At 44.2% G+C, this 18,894-nt stretch overlaps 2 protein-coding genes across 2 annotated transcripts; both read left to right on the top strand.

Moving 5' to 3' along the window:
* The first annotated feature begins 3,199 nt into the window (after nt 1-3,199).
* GIPC3 (GIPC PDZ domain containing family member 3) lies at nt 3,200-12,061 on the top strand. The gene is made up of 6 exons (XM_070931780.1): nt 3,200-3,505; nt 4,587-4,772; nt 5,482-5,662; nt 10,439-10,551; nt 10,968-11,049; nt 11,910-12,061. Exons 1-6 carry the CDS (start codon nt 3,200-3,202, stop codon nt 12,059-12,061), a joined length of 1,020 nt encoding a protein of 339 aa, XP_070787881.1.
* Nucleotides 12,062-15,904: 3,843 nt separating this feature from the next.
* LOC139311891 (transmembrane and coiled-coil domain-containing protein 5B-like) lies at nt 15,905-16,810 on the top strand. Its single transcript, XM_070936413.1, has one exon. The coding sequence runs from the start codon at nt 15,905-15,907 to the stop codon at nt 16,808-16,810; it is 906 nt and encodes a 301-aa protein (XP_070792514.1).
* The last annotated feature ends 2,084 nt before the right edge of the window (nt 16,811-18,894 follow it).

Genomic DNA, 18,894 nt, shown 5'->3' with positions numbered 1-18,894 from the left:
TGGGAGTAAGAAGCCACCGTCCCTTCATAATCTTAGACTAATGATAGGGAATTTATGATCCTCCATATGCAAGTTGATCCTGTGGCTAGTACAGATTGCTACATGACATCTGGAGAGTTACAGGTATCCAATCTCTGTCTGTAGAGATAATTAGTGACCTCATTCCAATTTGGAAGATACACCAAGATGCATTTTATATCAAGATAGATAAACACCTCTGCTTTGTTCATACAATACGCTTACAATAAACAGAAATACGGTTCTCTCAACGCAGTTTTCTGAATTTATATGACACGCTGTATCATTAACCACATGGCTTAAATTTACCTATCACATTCGTGTGGGCCAGTCTGTATTACGCAAACATGGCCATTGTGGCATATGGAGAATCAATCTCCACCTTGAACAAAAATGTTAATTGGCGCTCCCATTCATATTGTTGAGATTCTATATTATTAGAAGATGCCTCCCCTCAACCCCACCTCACTTAAAACACTCACTATACAGAAGTTGTTCAATAGGCAAGGCTGACTGCTGAAATACACAACTTTAGAAACAACATTATAACTAATTTTTGGGGGGAGAGGAGTAAGGGAGAAAGCCCGCACCAAATCCATTAGGTGGGACGGGTAAAAGAGAATCTCCATTTTAAAAGGCATTGCACCATCGTTAATAGGAGAGTTGTTGCCCTTGGGGGGGTTGGGAAAGGGGGGGGGAGGCTTCCTGAAACCATTGAACTCTTAAGAATTGTTAGAAGAGCTCCCAACGGCCATGCTGGTTGGAGCTTTATGGGTTTTGCAATCCGGGACGTTTGAAAAAGCGTGCTAGGTGAGGCTGCTCTAAGCTAGGCTAGGGACACAGAACCTGGGAAAATCGCAATATGTGGGGGAAGAAGACACCATTAAATTATACCATCAATGCTCTCGGATAAATGGAGAGCGAAGAGGATGGGAAAAGAGGAAGCTAGACCGCCCCCCCTCCCTCTTTCCCTCCCAGGATCTCCCCAAAATAAGTTCATGGATCCTTCCTGGATCTCCCACCTTGCGCAGCCCCACATCCCACCCACTTCCCCCCTCTTTGCTATGGCTGAGATCTCCCCGCTCCCTCTTATTGCAACCATTACAATTATTGACTCCCAAAACTTTCCTGGTCCTCCTGCTCTTTTTTTCTCTTTCTCGTCCCTTTCACCAGCAGAAAGCGCCGCCTCCGCCTCCTCCCCTTCCCCCGCCCAGCTGTACCATTATGCTAAACCAGCTTCCCTCTCGAGGCGCTGATTGGCGAAGAGCGGCTTCCCCTCTCTCTCGGGATAGGCCAGCTTCTTTATTTTCACCCCGCCCCGCGCGCCTGTAATGGAATACGTCATGGCTTCCAAGAGCATGGGTTGGTTGGAAATGAGGCCGGAGCCAATGAGAGCTCTTCGAAGGCTCTTCAAAAGAGCAAGTGTTCATCATGGACAGGCGACTTATAATGAAATCCTTTGGAGGCATTTCGTCGCCCCTTCCCAGATTTATCAATGAGTTGCTTTTGTTAAGTCAATCCACTCATGCTTCGTATTTTAAATAAGGAGATAAAATCGCACGACATTGGACTATTAGTTCCCAAAGAACAAAGTTGTTGGCCACCGCAACAATTTAGAAAGGAACTGGGACCCGACTTCCGAAAGTTTTAAAGTCCTGGACCGGTTTCTTTTGGTTAGAGGTGGGTTTCAGCAGGTTCTGACCAGTTCTGGAGAACCGGTAGCGGAATTTTTGAGTAGTTCGGAGAAGCGGTAGTAAAAATTCTGACTGGCCCTGCCCCCATCTATTCTCTGCCTCCCAAGTCCCAGCTGATTGGGGGGAAATGGGGATTTTGCAGTAACCTTCCCCTGGATTGGAGGGAATGGAGATTTTACAGTATCCTTCCTCTGCCACGCCCACCAAGCCATGCCACACCCACCAAGCTACTCCCACAGAACCGGTAGTAAAATATTTTGAAATCCACACATAGTGACCAGAGGTTGTAGCCATTGTCAAAGAAATCAGTAAATCAGTACCCGCAAAACAGGCAGAAATTCAACAGGAGAAGCTTCCCTTGGGTCCTCTATTTAAAAAAAACAAACAACACTTTATGCCCTCGTGCCCAGGAGAATCTTTCCTCGATTCTATGGAGCAGTGGTGAAATCCAATTTTTTTTACTACCGGTTCTGTGGGTGTGGCTTGGTGGGTGTAGCAGGGGAAGGATACTGCAAAATCTCCATTCCCACTCCACTCCTGGGGAAAGGATACTGCAAAATCTCCATTCCCACCCCACTCTGGGGCCAGCCAGAAATGGTATTTGCTGGTTCTCTGAACTACTCAAAATTTCCGCTACCGGTTCTCCAGAACCTGTCAGAACCTGCTGGATTTCATCCCTGCTATGGAGTGAATTTGAGATATCTACTTAGATTTCTGCCCAGTAACCAGCTCACCAATTCAAGAAAATATGGGTGCTTTGTTGATTCCCTCAGAATATTTTCAAATTTGGGGCTAGCAAAAACACAATTCCTGTACTTGCACAACATATTACATGCCTGGGCTGCTGCTGTTCTTATTGATTTGATTTGTATGGCAACTCTTCTCATCTAATCTGGGTGGCTGAGAATGAGGGCCAGTTATCAAGTGCTCAAAATTAATCACATGACCATAGGGAGGGGGTCCGGCCATCAGAACTTCGGAACTGGGTCATAAGGGGTGGGTATCTGTCTAATTTTAAATAGTCGCTAAGCAATAGGTTGTAATTCAAGTACGTGTAATGGGAAAACAACAGACATTTAACAATCTCAACAATGAATCTGAGAAAATCGGGCACAAATTGTTTTTCCATAAATAAAAGAAGTGAGCAACTGGGCCTCATGTGCTCCAGGTATACCAGCAAAACATCTGTATTCCCTAGAGAAACTGATAGCATCTGCAAATGCCCAGAGACAGAAATAGTTTGCAAGCTCGTGTGCGTCAGGACTGGGCATTTTTTCTCCTGCAGTTTCCTGCATGTGTGTCTCCTGTGGCTGAGCAGTGGAACAGGTGCAGCTCATCAAACTGAACTGTCCACTGGAAGGTGGGAGATTGGGTTTCCAAGTAGCAGAACCAGAGCGGGGATCACCTTACAGCTTTTCTGTTCCACCTGCAACATCAATAATTTAATCGAGGCCATCGTCCCCTTTGTTCAAACACCTGGCATCTCAATGCTGCGGAAGTCTGGAAAGCAGTGCAAGAAAGACAACCGAAAGCAGCAGAAGGGGTCCCCCATGGAAAACGGTGTGGCCCAGGAGTCTGGAGGCTCTCAGCCTGCTGCAGAAGGGGGAAGAGGTGCTCGGGGCCAGAATGGCGCAGTTCCAAGACCACCCCAGCCGCCACCCCGGGTGCGGCCTCGGCTCATCTTCCACACCCAGCTGGCTCACGGGAGCCCCACTGCCAAGATTGAAGGGTTCACCAATGTTAAGGAGCTCTATGCCAAAATTGCAGAGGTCTTTGACATCTCCTCAACAGAGGTAAGGAAGGGGGCCGCTTAGTGTGCTGGAAGCATTGAAGGAAGGGGCTTGGCTCTCAGCCTTTCAGCCAAGTGGGTGGCCTGGTCCTTGGCACTGGAAAAGATTCACCAAAGCATTAGGCAAGGAGACCAGGCTCCAATGCCCATGATGGGCAGTTAGATGTTCAGTGTAGCTGTACTGTAGTCTATATTACTGTGTTACTGGGAGGGAGGGAAGAAGGAAGGAAGAAAGGAAGGAAGGAAAATGGGAAGAGGAAGGAAGGAGGAAAGGAAGGGGAGGAAAGAAGGAAAGAAGGAAGGAAGGGGAGAAGGAAGGAAGGGAGGGAGGGAGGGAGGAAGGAAGGAAAGAGGAGAGAAAGGAAGGAAGGAAGGAAGGTACTGTGTGCTGATGCAGCAAGCATCCCATTAAGAATATATGGTAACAAGATGAAATGCTCAGCATCTTGCCAGAAGAGAGAGGTATTTTTGTATAGATATTCTGAAAAATACTTCAAGTATTACACATAAGAAACAACAAAGGAGTCCAGGGAAAAAGACCATGGAATAGCTCAGGATAACGGAACAGAAAGAGAAAAATACAAATGATTAATTATCAGGTTCCAGGACCAAAGAGGGATTGGGAATGAGAAGGCACGAAGGGGCAACTGAAGAGCTTTCACTGTGTCTGGAAGCAGACTAAAAGCTGGGTCAGCAATGTTTAGGCCTATGAAAACTTCAGCTATGGGTTAAAGTAGAGTAAGGAATTAAGGAGTAATTTGAACTGGAAAGCTCAGTTCCCACAAAGCTTACAGTCTATGGCAGGAGAAGATGGGAGATAGGAAGGACAAAAACAAGCATTATTAGGGAAGAATAATCTTAAATATAGATTCATTTATGTGGGGGGTGGGGGAGTCTTTTCCAGTCCAGTGTGAAGATGCCTGTATAAACTCCATATTTTCTTCCCCATTTTAATCGTACCACTTCTGCTTCTAAAAGCAACAGGCAAAAAGAGGGCTTTGCCCTCAGATTTCCTGACCTTTTGACTTCTTCCACAGAGACCTTTCCCCTATATAAAATATAAATGCATTTGCACCTCCTTCCAGATTCTGTTCTGCACTTTGAACACCCACAAGGTAGATATGCAGAAACTGCTGGGCGGCCAGATTGGTTTGGAGGACTTCATTTTCGCTCATGTCCGCGGTGATACCAAGGAGGTGGAGGTCACCAAAACAGAGGATGCTCTGGGACTCACCATCACAGATAATGGGGCTGGTTATGCTTTCATCAAGGTAGGCCTTTGGGAATAAGGTAAAAGACTGACATGCTTATTTGCAATAGCCATGTTTCTACCTCCAGTAGAATGTGGTACAGCATATGTGATACCTTGCTCAACAGTACTAACTGTGAGAGGGATCTTGGAGTCCTAGTGGACAACCATTTAAATATGAGCCAGCAGTGTGCAGCAATGGAATACTGGATCCAGTTTTGGTCGCCATGATGTAAAAAAGATGTGGAGACTCTAGAAAGAGTGCAGAGAAGAGCAACAAAGAAAATTGTACCTTTTCCTCATTATTTCTTAATAGTTTCTCATTCAAATACTATGCAGGTCCAACCCTTCTTACAGAGGTGTCTACAAAGCATGGTCAAAAAAATCAAAATGGCAGCCACAATGGCGCAATCAAAGTTTTGCCGGTTTAAAAAAATATGTGGAACTTTGATTGTGCTGCTGCAAAAATTTTGACGTTTTTACCATACCCTGTCACCAGTGTTACTCAACCTTAGCAACTTGAAGATATCTGGACTTCAACTCCAAGAATTCATCAGCTAGCATGCTCACTGGGGAATTCTGGGAATAGAAGTCAAAACATCTTCAAGTTGCTAAAGCTGAGAAAAATTGCTACTCCTGCCTCACTTTTCAAGGTCAGTCAAGGTCATTAGGCCATAGACAGGATTATTCTCTTTCTAAACCTTCCTTTTTTCTACTTCCCCATCTTATAGCGTATTAAGGAAGGTAGTATAATGAACCGCATTCCAACGGTCTCTGTTGGGGACAGCATTGAAGCCATTAATGACCAAACCATTGTCGGATGCCGCCACTACGAAGTTGCCAAGATGTTGCGCGAGATGCCCCAGGCACAGCCATTTACTTTGCGCTTGGTGCAGCCTAAACGAGCTTTTGGTAAGTGGATATTTGAGCACTGAAGAGAGGGCTGGACCCCAGAGTCCCACCATAGGCATAGCATCACAGCCCAGCATCATTGAGGAACAGCCAGTCAGTCGCTTTAAGTGCCCTCCAATAGTTTTTGAGCCAGCAAAAATAAATGCATAAAATATTGTTTTTCTCCCCTGATGGTCAAGGTCTTTTCTGTTTCATTGATGAGACCAGAGAGCAAGTGGTATTGTTCTTATAATTTTCGTATGGAAGAAGCTAAGTAAATGATTTGCAGATTCTCTTGGTTGCTTTTTCCTTCCTGCTGAGCATTTCCGCCAGCAAGAAAAACAATGACAAATCCTCCATAATGCATGGTTGATCCCAATGTTGAAAGGTTCGTTGAACAGCAAGTTTAGTCACTTGTAACATTGTCCAATAGATGTGAGGTACAGAGAGAGATGTTCAGCTTCTTCTTAGACCCTTCTCCATATCTGCAGTCTTTCTCCAGGTTCTTTTGGACACGGGTTAAGAACCAGTGGTGAAATGTAGAATTTGTTACTACCGGTTCTGTGGGCGTGGCTTGGTGGTGGTGGGTTAATGTGACTGGGCGGGCGTGGCCAACTTTTTTTTTTTACTTTTAAAAGCATTTTTTCTACAACCTATTCAGCCAAAGAGGTTGTAAAAAAATGCTTTTAAAAGCTCTGACGATCCCAGCTAAGTTGCCTGATCATTAGAGGCTTTTTTTTCTTTTAAAAGCATTTTTTTTTGCTTTTAAAAGAAAAAAAAAGCCTTTGACGATTGTGCGGCTCAGCTGGGATCGTCAGAGCCTTTTAAAAGCATTTTTTAAACAATCTCTTCGGCTGAAGAGGTTTTAGAAAAAATGCTTTTAAAATTAAAAAAAAAAGCCTCTGATGATCGCACGGCTCAGCTGAGCATGGGGGAAGCAGGGATTTTTGCTACCGGTTCTCCAAACTACCCGCCACCATCGCTACCGGATCAGGCGATCTGGTCCGAACAGGGGGAGCATTTCACCCCTGTTAAACACTCTTTCAAAAGAGCACTAGGCCCGTGTTCAGGAAGAGGCCAATGGATGTCACAAGCCATAAAGGAAGGATTGTAATCATGATCAGGGGTGCTTGCACTCTTGCTGATTAGCTGGGCTGACAGGTTTGAAAGAGTTATACAGAATGAATTATGGAATAATAAAACTGTAGATTTGGAAAGGACCACAAAGATCATCAGATTCATGGGTGTCAAACTCACGGCGTCACATTGCTGTCACGTAACGCATCACGACATTTCCCTCCCCCCCTTTGTGGAGCTGGGGTGGGCGTGGCCTGCGCGTGACGCATCCGTCCCGCGGGCCCCCAGTTTGACACCTCTGATCTAGTTCAACCCTCTGCAACATGCAGGAAGACCAATTAAATCCCCTATGAAAGGTTTTCTTAAAAACTTTCAGAGATGGAGAATCCACAGTCTCTGTAGATAGACTACCGGTTGTGCAGGTAGTCATTCACGCACACCCACAATTGAGTCCAACATTTATGTTGCTAAATGAGACATTTGCCCCATTTTATGACCTTGCTTGCCACAGTTGTTAAGTGAATCACTGCAGTTGTTAAGTTAGTGACTTTGCTTGTCAGATGGTTGCAAAAGGAGATCATGTGACTCAGGACACGGCAACTGTCACAAATACATGCCAGTTGCCAAGGATCTGAATTTTGATCACATGACCATGGGGATGTTGCAATGGCCGTAAGTGTGAAAAATGGTCATAAGTCACTTTTTCAGTGCTGTTGTAACTTTGAACAGTCACTAAGTGAATGATTGTAAATCGAGGACTACCTGTACTCATCTTACTTGCTTCAGCAGCAATTTTGTCTCAAATTTAAACAAGATGTCAGTTGTAATGGTTGCCATTTTGCTTTTGGTCTCAGTTCATAATGCTAGTTCTTATTTGTAGAATCCCAACTGTTTTAAGTATCTGAATAATCCCCTGAACCAATGTTAATCTTGCTGTAATTTAAGATCTTTTTTAGAGGGCCTTTGCTAGAGCCCAGTGATGGCTAACCTTTTTTGCTGTCACGTGCCAAAAGTGGGGGAAGCAGCGGGGGAAGTCATGCCCGCATGTGCCCACACTCATAATTCAATGCGCCCTGCTCCCCCGCGCATGCGTGCGCAACCCCCTATGCTCCCCCCGCTTTTAGCACGTGATGGCATGGTGGGCACGGTAGGCCCGTTTTTCGCCCTCCTCAGGCTCCAGAGGCTTCCTAGGAGCCTGGGGAGGGTGAACGTGGCCTTCCCGACTCCCCGGAGGCCCTCTGGAGGCCGGAAACAGCCTGTTTCCCAACTTCTGGTGGGCCCAGAAAATCAGTTGGCCTGCGTGCACATGCGTGCTGGAGATAAGCTAGGGCAATGCTCGCGTGCCCACCGATATGGCTCCGCGTGCCACATAGGTTCGCCATCAGGGCTATAGCCCATCCTCAACAGTGGATAAATTGGTGAACACAAGGGACAAGGTCTTGTCTATAGTGGCACCATGATTATGAAAAGCTCCCCCAAAGTGTTGACGCTTGCATTATTTAATTAGTTGAGGCAGGAAATACTTTATTATTATTTTTTGTTTTAGTCTTCATTTTATTTGCTGCTTTGATTTTTGTTGTTCAGGATTATTTTCTTCTTTATTCATGTGTTCTTTCAAGCTTTGGATTTCCTTAAACTTGTTTAACTGCTCTAGATGATGATGATGATGATGATGATGATGATGATGATGATGATGATGATTTATTGAATTTGTATACTGCCCTACTCCCGAAGGACTCAGGGCGGTGAACAGCCAAATAAAATACATATGATACAAATGTTAAAAAACCATTAAAATACAATTAAATAATTGGCCCGGAAAACAAAATTTAAAACACCCCAAATTCATAAGACAAATTTAAAATTTAAAAATTTTAAATTTTTTAAAAACAATTATGTTATAAAAATCCAGTTTCGGTTAAAGCCTCTCCTGGTTTCCCTCTGTTTTTCCTGGTTTTCATCTCTTCATCTCTTCCTTTCTCTTCCTTTTATTTGTATCTAGCACATGAGGAAGTCAGATCAAGGGCAGAAAATCATCCTCCTTGCAGTTTGAAAAGCAGGTTGCTGTCTGATGGAAATTTTAAATATTATCACCTCCCCAAGGAGCTTGATCTTTCCTAAGGAGCAGCTGATGTATATTGTAACCTTACGAAATAATAATAAGCAGAACGGTTTGATCGGCCATTTTGAAAGAATGTCACAGATGAGAACAATTCCCAGACTGCATACCGCGGAATTTTAACAAGGATTGTTACAGCCATGCAGTTCATTTAATTCAGCTTTGGTTAAAAATATGGTTTAGGATCTCAGACTGATTCAAAATTGAAGTTGATTCCCTGTTGTAACAAAGGCAAGAAAAAAAACAACCCTCTTGTTTTCATTTCTAATTTAGGTTGCTAAAATGAAAAGAGGTTGGCATGGGAATCTGGACTTCCTGAATGTGGGCAAATAACCGCTTCCAGGAGTCATAGCCAACATCGTCCATAGTATAGGATGCTCAGAGTTGTATGGTTAGAAGTTCTCCATTTCTGTGAGGGAAATGTGTACAGACCAGTGGTGAAATCCAATTTTTTTACTACCGGTTCTGTGGGCGTGGCTTGGGCGTGGTGTGGCTTGGTGGGCGTGGCTTGGTGGGCGTGGCAGGGGAAGGATACTGCAAAATCTCCATTCCCACTCCACTCCAGGGGAAGGATACTGCAAAATCCCCATTCCCTCCCCCCTCCCGGGGGAAGGATATTGGAAAAACTCCATTCCTACCCCACTCTGGGGCCAGCCAGAGGTGTATTTGTTGGTTCTCCGAACTATTCAAAATTTCCGCTACCGGCTCTCCACAACCTGTTAGAACCTGCTGGATTTCACCCTTGGTACAGAAAATCCTTGACTTTTTTAGTGACTGAAGTTACAGCAACACTGAGTAAAGTGACTTATGACTGGTTTTCACACTTACAACTATTGCAGCATCCTCGTAATCATGTGATCAAAAGCATTTGGCAACTAGCATGTATTTATGACAGTTGCACTCTCCTGGGATCACGTGATCACCATTTATAAGCTTCCCAATTGGCTTCCAACAAGCAAAGTCAATGAAGGAAGCCAGATTTTTTTTAACTAACACATGACCACCTTTGGTTGGAAGGTAACAGTGTTCCATGCGCCTTTGGTGTTTAGTCATGCCGGCCACATGACCACGGAAACGTCTTCGGACAGCGCTGGCTCTTCGGCTTTGAAATGGAGATGAGCACCGCCCCCTAGAGTCAGGAACGACTAGCACATATGTCTGAGGCAAACCTTTACCTTTACCTTTAGCCATGTTACGAAAGTGTTAGCCTAAAACATATGTGTATGATAGCATCACCTCACTGATCTCAGAAGTCTTCTTAGCAAATAACGTGTGGATGGCTGCATTCCATAGCTGGCTTTTTGTGGGTGTGTCCATAACATGCTCCCCAAATTCCAAATATGGCCAGTGGCCCAAAGGAATGCCATTCCTCTCCTAGTAGATGCTTTACTAGGTGTAATAATCAACTGCCTCTAGTCTTCAAGCCATTTTTTTATTCCACCCCCAAGAACGTCAAGGGATTCTAGCAAAAATAAAAAGTGAATTCTGTAACATTTTCATTCTGCTGAAGAGTTTTGTTGTGCTCAGACATCTTCTGTTATGTCCATTGTCTTTGAACCAGATTTTGAGTCCTTGATCTTCTTTTCTCCTCCCCTCTGTAGATATGATCAGCCAGAGGACACGAAGCAGCAAGAGCTCAAGTGAGGAGAAAATAGGCAGCGGAAGGGAGACACTACGGCTGCGTGCAACGGGCACTGCCACCATAGAGCAGGCAGTGAGTATGCTCTGGGACAGGGATCGGATTAACCAGGTGCCCATATTCTCATAGTACTGTATATAAGAAACTTGGTGGCTAGTTGGAAATGAGCTGATTGCCTCAGGACTCACCTCAGGAAAATGCCTGTTAGATACCTAGCCAATTGTAACAGGAGGGACCTCTGAAGGGTCATGAGAAGGCACCAAATTTTCATTGCTTCTGAAGCTTCTGTGCAGCCCAATGTTTGTCATCCTTAGTGGTTTGAAGATGTGTGGACTTCAACTCCCAAAATTCCCCAACCATTTGGGGAATTCTGGGAGTTGAAGTCCAGACGTCTAAAAGTCGCCAAGGTTGAGAAACACTACAAGAAGTTCCTATCAACATTGGCATTTCAGTTCCATTTGATCTCCTTCCTTCCTTCCTTCTGTTCACAGCCAAGTGAGTTTGAGGAGGAAGCTGCTGAAAAAATGGATGAGTTATTGGAAAGCTACATGGGCATTCGTGACCTCGAATTGGGTGAGTAGGGAATGACGCATGATATAGTTGAAAAAAAATGTGATTCCTTTCACCTTGCCCTCACTACTGCCTGGGTGGGACCTCCAGATTAGGAGACAGCCTACCTTCAGATTCTGAATTTGGGGAATTATATTGTAGAATAGTGTTTCTCAACCTTGGCAACTTTAAGATGTACGGACTTCAACTCCCAGAATTCCCTAGCCAGCTGGCTAGGGAATTCTGGGAGTTGAAGTCCGCCACAACTTAAAGTTGCCAAGGTTGAAAAACATGGCTGTAGAGAAGGGTGCTGAATCTGGATGGCTATTGAGGAAGATGGATTTTCAGTTTGCTACAGCAAGACAATTTCATGTGAAATGAAGCTAACAATTAAAGAGAGATAAAGAGAACTGTCATAGACAGGGATCTTTAGGTTTTGATGGACCTTCCCTTAATTTTGTCTAAAAACGATACCAGAAATAGACAACATGGCACCCTTAGATACCCATGTGCTTCCCATCTCCTCCATTGAATTTAAGGAGATGGAACTGGTGGATCATCCACCAGATTGGTATCCATTAAGCTTCTTGATTAAATTAATAATCAAACAAGGATCCTGGCTAATTATTGAATTAACTGGGAAGCGAGCATGCCAAAACCTTCATATTTATTTGCAGGAGTGCCTGTAGGCTCCGTGGGCTCTCATTGAGATGTTGAACAGCATCTTAGAGTACGCTTTGTCTTCAGTTGGGTGTCCCACTACAAGCCAAGCCCTCCCTAGCAGCCTTTTTATGAATGCACTCAGAATACATCCAAATATGTTTTTGCTCCAAATGATGTTTTATCCCTGTGCTGAATCCTAACCTCTGGCCCATTTTCCACAGCATCAAGCATGGTAGAGATCACCAAAGAATGCCAGAGCCCTGAAGACTTTGCTCGCGGACTGGATTCGCTCCTGGGTGAATTTGCCTTCCCGGAAGATTTTGTCTCAGAGGTCTGGACTGCAGTTTGCAAGAGCAGGGAAATCCCTGAGTAGTTTCAGGAGATGAGTTGGGCAATGAAAGCTGTTTCTTTTCTTTGCCACCCCGCTCACCCTTTTCTTCTTTTCTCTACTCTGCAATTCTCCATATCTTGCATGCACTGGCATCCACATCTGGGATTTCCATCCAGAATTATCACCCATGGCTCAAGGATGACACCTTTGCAAAATTTCCAGAGGTGACAGTAGCACCAATGACCACATGCTCTCCTACCGGGGTGGAAGGAACTTACCTGTACGGAGGGAACAGAGAGATACTACCATTTGGGTGGTTACTTCTGGTTAGCATCTATATGGGATCTTCTTCCAGTAGTATTCTAAAATACAATTGCTATCCTGTAGGCAGGGGTGGGCTGCTGGGGGTTCGCAGGGGTTCGGGAGAACCTCTAGCTAAGATTCTGTGCAGTTCGAAGAACTCCCAAATCCCACTCCTGGCTGGCCCCTCCTACACCTCCCCTCCCAGGAGTCCCCAAATGGCCTGTTTTGGATGCAGGTAAATGCAGGGCGCACATGGAGGTTTGGAGAGGGCGAAAAACAGGCCTACCGGAAGTTCAGGAAGACCGTTTCCAGTCTCCAGAGCCTGGGAACCCTCCTGGAGACTGGAGGAAAGCCTCCGGAGCCCGGGGAGGGCAAAAACACTCCCCCCCCACCGTGGTACAGGAGGCCGACTAGGCCACGCCCACTATGGTCACGCCCACCCAGCAACTGGGCAGAGAACTCCTTGCTAAAAATTTTGAAGCGCACCCCTGCCTGTAGGTCTACGTTAACAGGTCAGGATGGCATCTTCTCTGGTTAAGATCTTTAAGTTACGCTTCTCATAATTGCAGAATAGATAGGAGAATGCTAGGAGAAACATTCTCGGCTTCTTGGCAACCCACCGCACTGCAATTTCAAGCTTCTCTTAAAGGTGGGTATTTTTAGTCCAGTTCTGTAACTGGAAAGGATTTGAACCATCATTCTTCACAGTGGTTTCTGCAAGGCATAGTGAAGTAAGTCAAGAGGACAGCCACGATAATATGACACATGCAACACCCATTAAAAATGGGAATTTCAATCTCGTAGTTGCAACTATTCTCTTGATTTTTTTAACTATTCCCTGAGGATACCCTTGATTTCTTATGTAATTTTTTTTTTTAGTTGGTGGTTGGTTTTTAAAAAGAAAAATCTCTTCCAAAGACCAGTCTCGAGCACGGGTGTCAAACTTGTGGCATCACATTGCCATCATATGACGTAATGCAACAGTTTTTCCCTTCGGGGACCTGGGGTGGGCATGTCTAACCAGGGGTGAAATTAGGGGTGAAATCCAGCAGGTTCTGACAGGTTCTGGAGAACCGGTAGCGGAAATTTTGAGCACTTCGGAGAACCAGCAAATACCATCTCTGGCTAGCCCCAGAGTGAGGTGAGAATAGAGATTTTGCAGTATCCTTCCCCTGCCATGCCCACCAAGCCATGCCCACAGAACCGGTAGTAAAAAAATTTGGATTTCACCACTGGGTTGAAATGCTACAGGTTTGGACTGGTTCGTCCAAACCAGTAGTAAAAAATGCCAATGATCAGCTGTGCCGTGCGATTTATATTCGCTAGAAAGCAGGAAATCCTGCTTTGGTGCGCACAGCGCATGCGTGCGCAAAGCAAACTGGTAGCAAAGCGAATCAGTAGCAGACTTCGGAGCATTTCACCCTTGTGGCTAGCGCGTGACGCATCTGGCCCACTGACACAGCTGCCAATTTGACACCTCTGCTCTTGAGGAAAGCAAGGCTCCTCACCTACCCTTCAATGAATTGCCCAACATATAACGTATAGTCATTTTGAAGACCCATTTGGAGCAAACGCAATCTTCACCCTGCATAGACAATTTCATTTGTTCCTAATTAGTTTCAGGAGGCCTCAAAGAGAATAACTGGGCTATTAAGTCCAATCATTTTATAGACTCATTCATAGAGTTGGAATGGATAACTTCCTTTCACTATGCAGAGATGCCCAAGTTCCAACTCATAGTTAATTAATTTCTGCCTGAATATATGCAAGAAAAGGGAGATCATCCGAGGATTCATTGTTAGTATTAATGGAAGAGAATATTTGTAGCTACCCATATTCCACTTGATTATATGTGAGAAGGGTGTGGTAGAAGACACCTAAAGTTGAAAGGAGTATGGGTAGTCCCTGATTTATGACCAAAACTGAGCCAAAAATTTGTTACTAGGCAAAACATTTTACAGGCAGTCCTCAACTTACAACAATTTGTGTAGTTCAAAGTTACAACACAGGGGTGAAATGTAAAATTTGTTACTACCCGTTGTGTGGGTGTGGCTTAGTGGTGGTGGTGGGGTAATGTGACTGGGTGGGCGTGGCCAACTTTTTTTTTTTTTTAACTTTTCAAAGCATTTTTTCTAATGCTTTGAAAAGCCTCTGCTGATCAGGAAATTCAGCTGGGATTTTCAATGCCATTCTAACTTCAAACGGTCACGAAATGAATGGTTGTAAGTCAAGGACTATGTGTATTTTGTTATCCGGAAGCGTAACAAGAATGAATGGGTTCTGAATGACTGGGGAGCACACCAAAGGGAGTGGTCGGAATAGAAGAATTACATTGAAGTGGTTTAGTTATGGAAGGCGAAGAAATGAAGATGGAAGAATGAATCAAAATGAAGGACCCGAGAAAGGAGTTTGGGTGGCGGGCTGATCTTGCTGAGAGCCTCAAAAAGAGAGAGTAGAAAAATTTAAAGAAAAAATGGTGGTGTATGAAGTGCTCTATGGATATTGGGAACAAAGATGATTTGTGAGGATAGGAAGGTATGGAGGAGTCCCTTGGGAGTTGGGCGGCATAGAAATTTGATAAATTAAATTAAATTATTGGTGTAAACAACTTTTCACTGTGTTTCCTTTCCTTTTTCTTATCTTCTGCTGTTATTTTTTTTTTCTAAGCTATTTCATACTCCATGTCTGAGCACAATATATATAATCCTCTCACCCACTCCGACATGATAATTATGTGTTTGTGTTTTATATGCAATTTTGTTTATGTCTGTCAGTTTGTTTTTGAAATAATTAAAAATATTTTTAATTAAATATTAATGTTAATATGCCCCTAAGGATGGTTGGTATTGGATGTGTAGGACTATTCCTGAGCTAGCCATCTTTGGGGTTTTTTTCTGGGTCGGAGGTGGGCAGCTGTGGCCCCTTTGCAGCCTGAGGACTTCAACTCCCAGAATTGAATTCAACTGCCATGCTGGTCTAGGAATTCTGGAAGTTGAAGTCCACAGGTCATAAAGGGACCATGGTTGCTTACCCCTGATCTGCAGAAACCCCTAAAGATGGTTGGTATTGGATGTGTAAGACTATTCCTGAGCCGGCCATCTTTGGGGGTTTGTCTGGGTCGGAGGTGGGCAACTATGGCCCCTTTACAACCTGTGGACTCCAATTCCCAGAATCCCTCAGTTAGCATGATAGAGCTGGCTTGTAACAAAGCCTACACAAAGCGATTCAGATGGACTAGATTTGGTTGAACTTAATGCATGTCTCACTTGCAAAAACCTGTTTAATAATTTACTAATGAATTAAAGGGCCAGGCCCTGATGTGTAGGATGACTGTTGTTGTTTTTTTCCAAACTCCACGTCGAAGCCAAAGCAGCCATTCTTAATGACATCATGGGCTTCTCCTAACCTCATTGGCTGGAGGTTGCCATGGCAAATGTCAACATTTCTAGCACTGTTGATTCTTTTGGACAGCAGCACCGCAAGACCCAGTTCAAAATACCTGGATCGGAAGAAAAGCGACTCCAAAATTATTTTATTTAGTATTTATTTAAAAAAAGGGGGCAAGATCAAAAAAAGCAGACAATGTCATTGGAGGATCTCTCGGCAAGCAATAGGAATCTCCGTCTCCAGGTAGAGGAGCTGAGAGAGAACATAGCCAGCTTGGACTCCGAGAACCAAGAGTTTCTCCGAGACAAGGAATACATCAAAGAGCAGCATAAGTGTCTTCGGGAGACAGTGAATCACCTTAAGTCCTCCATGGAACACCTGCAGAAAACTGTGGAGGACTTCAGAGAAAGTTTGGATCACGTCAACATGGCGATCCACGAATTAGCGCTGCAGAACAAGTCTTTGGTGAAAGCCAACAACGACCTCAACCAGGAAATGCACGAGGTCACCAGCCAAGTGGCCGTCTACAAAAACGACAAACCTACCCACGAGAATGACCTCAAGGAGATGCAGAACCTTCCGTCGGAGGTTCACAAGTACCTGCGTAACCTGGAGGATAAACTGTCCGAGATGGAGCACAACTACTGCGTGGAGAAAACCCAATCCGGCCAACTGAAGGAGAAAGTCACGGCTATTCAGAGAGCCAGAGAACACCTGAGGAACCGCATCAAAGACCTGCAGAACCAACAAGATCTCTGCGTGCAGCAGGCCACGTTTATGCGGCTGGACCAGGAGAACCAGGTGCCAACGGGCATCCTGATGCATGAACTTGTGGAAGCCAGGCTGGTGGGAGTGGCCCGGGACGGGTCAAAGGAAAGGAAGTTTCTGCGTTGGTTATGGGTGGCAGCCAAAATGCTGATGATGTTGCTGTTTGGCTGCTGTCTAATCTTTGGCCTTGTCTTGGCATACACTCACTTTTTTAATCCGTTGTTCATCTCTGAGACACTTGTGGTGCTCCTGAGTGACCAGAGCATTGAGAAACTTGTGCACCATTTCTCTCCGTATCTTGTACAGAGAAACGATGGCCTTTTACCGTTTTGAGAAATGAAATTCTCTCTCTCTCTTCCTTGACTTACTCCCTAGGATGCAAGTAGAAGAGCATACCTGATAGTTGAATTTGGTGGACAGCAAAAATGGATTCTGTGTCTTGGTCTCCAGGGTTGGAAACATATAATCCATAGATATATGTATATAGATCTTTTTTCTATTGTTAGCCCTATCTTTTTTTTTGTATTGTTTTCTTGTTTCTTCTTTTGGCTTTTGCTTAATTAAAGACAATCAAAAATAATAATAATAATAATAAAAAAAAGAAATAATTAAAAATATTTTTAAAAACCGCTTCTTTTGCAGTATTTCATTAATATATGTCATGGAATGAGCCTCACTTCATTTTCCTCTGCTTGCAGACGTCTGATTACCTAACCAGGTAACACCATCAGTGCCCTAATGAGACATCTACAAGTAAACGACCACATTTAGGGAACACCAAGGGACTCCACAATCTACTTTATTGTGTTAATAAAGTCTAGCACTTTTTCATAATAGCATTAAACCCATGGATATAAGGGGCCTGTGTAAGACCTGACTGGGAGAAAAGGACAAACGCTACTTTAAAACTGAAGCCACTAAGGTTAATTGCTCAGCTGTGGCTATCTGCTAGCTAAGCAAACAGCATGAAGTCACAGCAGATAAAAGGAACTACTGTGTTTCCCCGAAAATAAGATCCTGTCTTATATTTTTTGAGCCCCAAAATAAGTGCTTGGCCATATTTTCGGGGATGTCTTATTACTTTGGGGAGCGTTGAGCAAGATGGGGCTCCTCTTGCCATCTTACCTGATTTCCAGCTCTTTCTCCCTAACCCTAACCAGAGGAAATGGTGGGGACCGGCTGTGCATGCATTTAAATATTTTCGGGGAGGGCTTATTTTCAGGGAGGGCTTATTTTCGGGAGGCTTATTTTTAGCGCATGGGCTCAAAAGCCCGATTGGTCTTATTATCAGGGGATGTTTGATTTTAGGGGAAACAAGGGTATTGGGCAACGTCCATGTCATGGTTCATAGGACATGTGGATGATTAAGCCTTTGAAAACTAGGTTTTAAAATTTAATTAATTAATTAAATTTATATGCCGCCCCTCTCCGAAGACTCAGGGCGGCTCACAATACATTTAAAATATCATTATAAAAAGACATTGAAAAATTTAAAACATTAAAAACTCATTCACACCATTCATGGCCGGATCTCGCCAGATCACAAGAGCGAGATCAACGGCCCCAGGCCTGCCGGAAAAGCCAGGTCTTCACCGCTTTTCGGAAGGCCAATAGGGTGGAGATGGTCCAGACCTCAGGAGGTAACTGGTTCCAGAGAGCTGGGGCAGCCACAGAGAAGGCCCTCCCCCACGGGCCCACTAGCCGACATTGTTTAGCTGACGGGACCCGGAGGAGACCAACTCTGTGGGATCTTACCGGTCGCTGGGAGCTATGCGGCAGAAGACGGTCTCGAAGATAACCTGGCCCTGAGCCATGTAGGGCTTTAAAGGTAATAACCAACACTTTGAATTAAATCACAGTAACAAGAACCTAACACTTATATTTACTGTTTGAGCACTGTACAGTTGGCTCTTTATATACAATTTGTTATGGACACTTCAGGACACTTTTAAGTTCCTCTGCATCATGGATGGAATTTATGACAGATTCCAAAATATATCTGCCATTTATAACTCTCCCAATACTTCCCAACTCTTCTTTGACAGCTATTCTTTCCTGTCCCCAAACTTCACTCCATGAAAGTGAAACACTCCACCTGAAACAGCTCTACCTTGAAGCTTCTAAAGTTTTTCTTTTTCTGGAGTATATCATTCCCATCTACCAAAATGTTTCCTTCAAGGTACAGAATGCAGGAGGGATCGCCTCTTCTCCTCCTTTCCATCTCTGTTTTGCTCTATTATGTTCATAAAGGGATTAGGACTGGAGTAACTAAAGTTTACTCCCTACATGGCTGGCTGGGGAATTCTGGGAGTTGAAATCCACAAGTCTTAAAGTTGCCAAGGTTAGACACCCTTGATTTACAGTATTACATCTAGTGCCTTTGGAACCTTCTATGCATGTGAATATATATAGATATG

Source organism: Pituophis catenifer, unplaced genomic scaffold (genome assembly GCF_029215685.1).
Source record: "Pituophis catenifer annectens isolate HBS135680 unplaced genomic scaffold, rPitCat1.0.hap2 SCAF_1, whole genome shotgun sequence".
Lineage (NCBI taxonomy): Eukaryota > Metazoa > Chordata > Lepidosauria > Squamata > Colubridae > Pituophis > Pituophis catenifer.
Note: the sequence above shows the minus strand (reverse complement) of the source record. Positions and strands in the feature narration are given on the sequence as shown.

Excerpts from the sequence above, each read along its gene's own strand:
- GIPC3 (XM_070931780.1), top strand. The coding sequence starts at position 3,200 with ATGCTGCGGAAGTCTGGAAAGCAGTGCAAGAAAGACAACCGAAAGCAG. Across the intron at positions 3,506-4,586 it reads TTGACATCTCCTCAACAGAG|ATTCTGTTCTGCACTTTGAA; the intron begins GTAAGGAAGGGG and ends ACCTCCTTCCAG. Across the intron at positions 5,663-10,438 it reads GCAGCCTAAACGAGCTTTTG|ATATGATCAGCCAGAGGACA; the intron begins GTAAGTGGATAT and ends TCCCCTCTGTAG.
- LOC139311891 (XM_070936413.1), top strand. The coding sequence starts at position 15,905 with ATGTCATTGGAGGATCTCTCGGCAAGCAATAGGAATCTCCGTCTCCAG.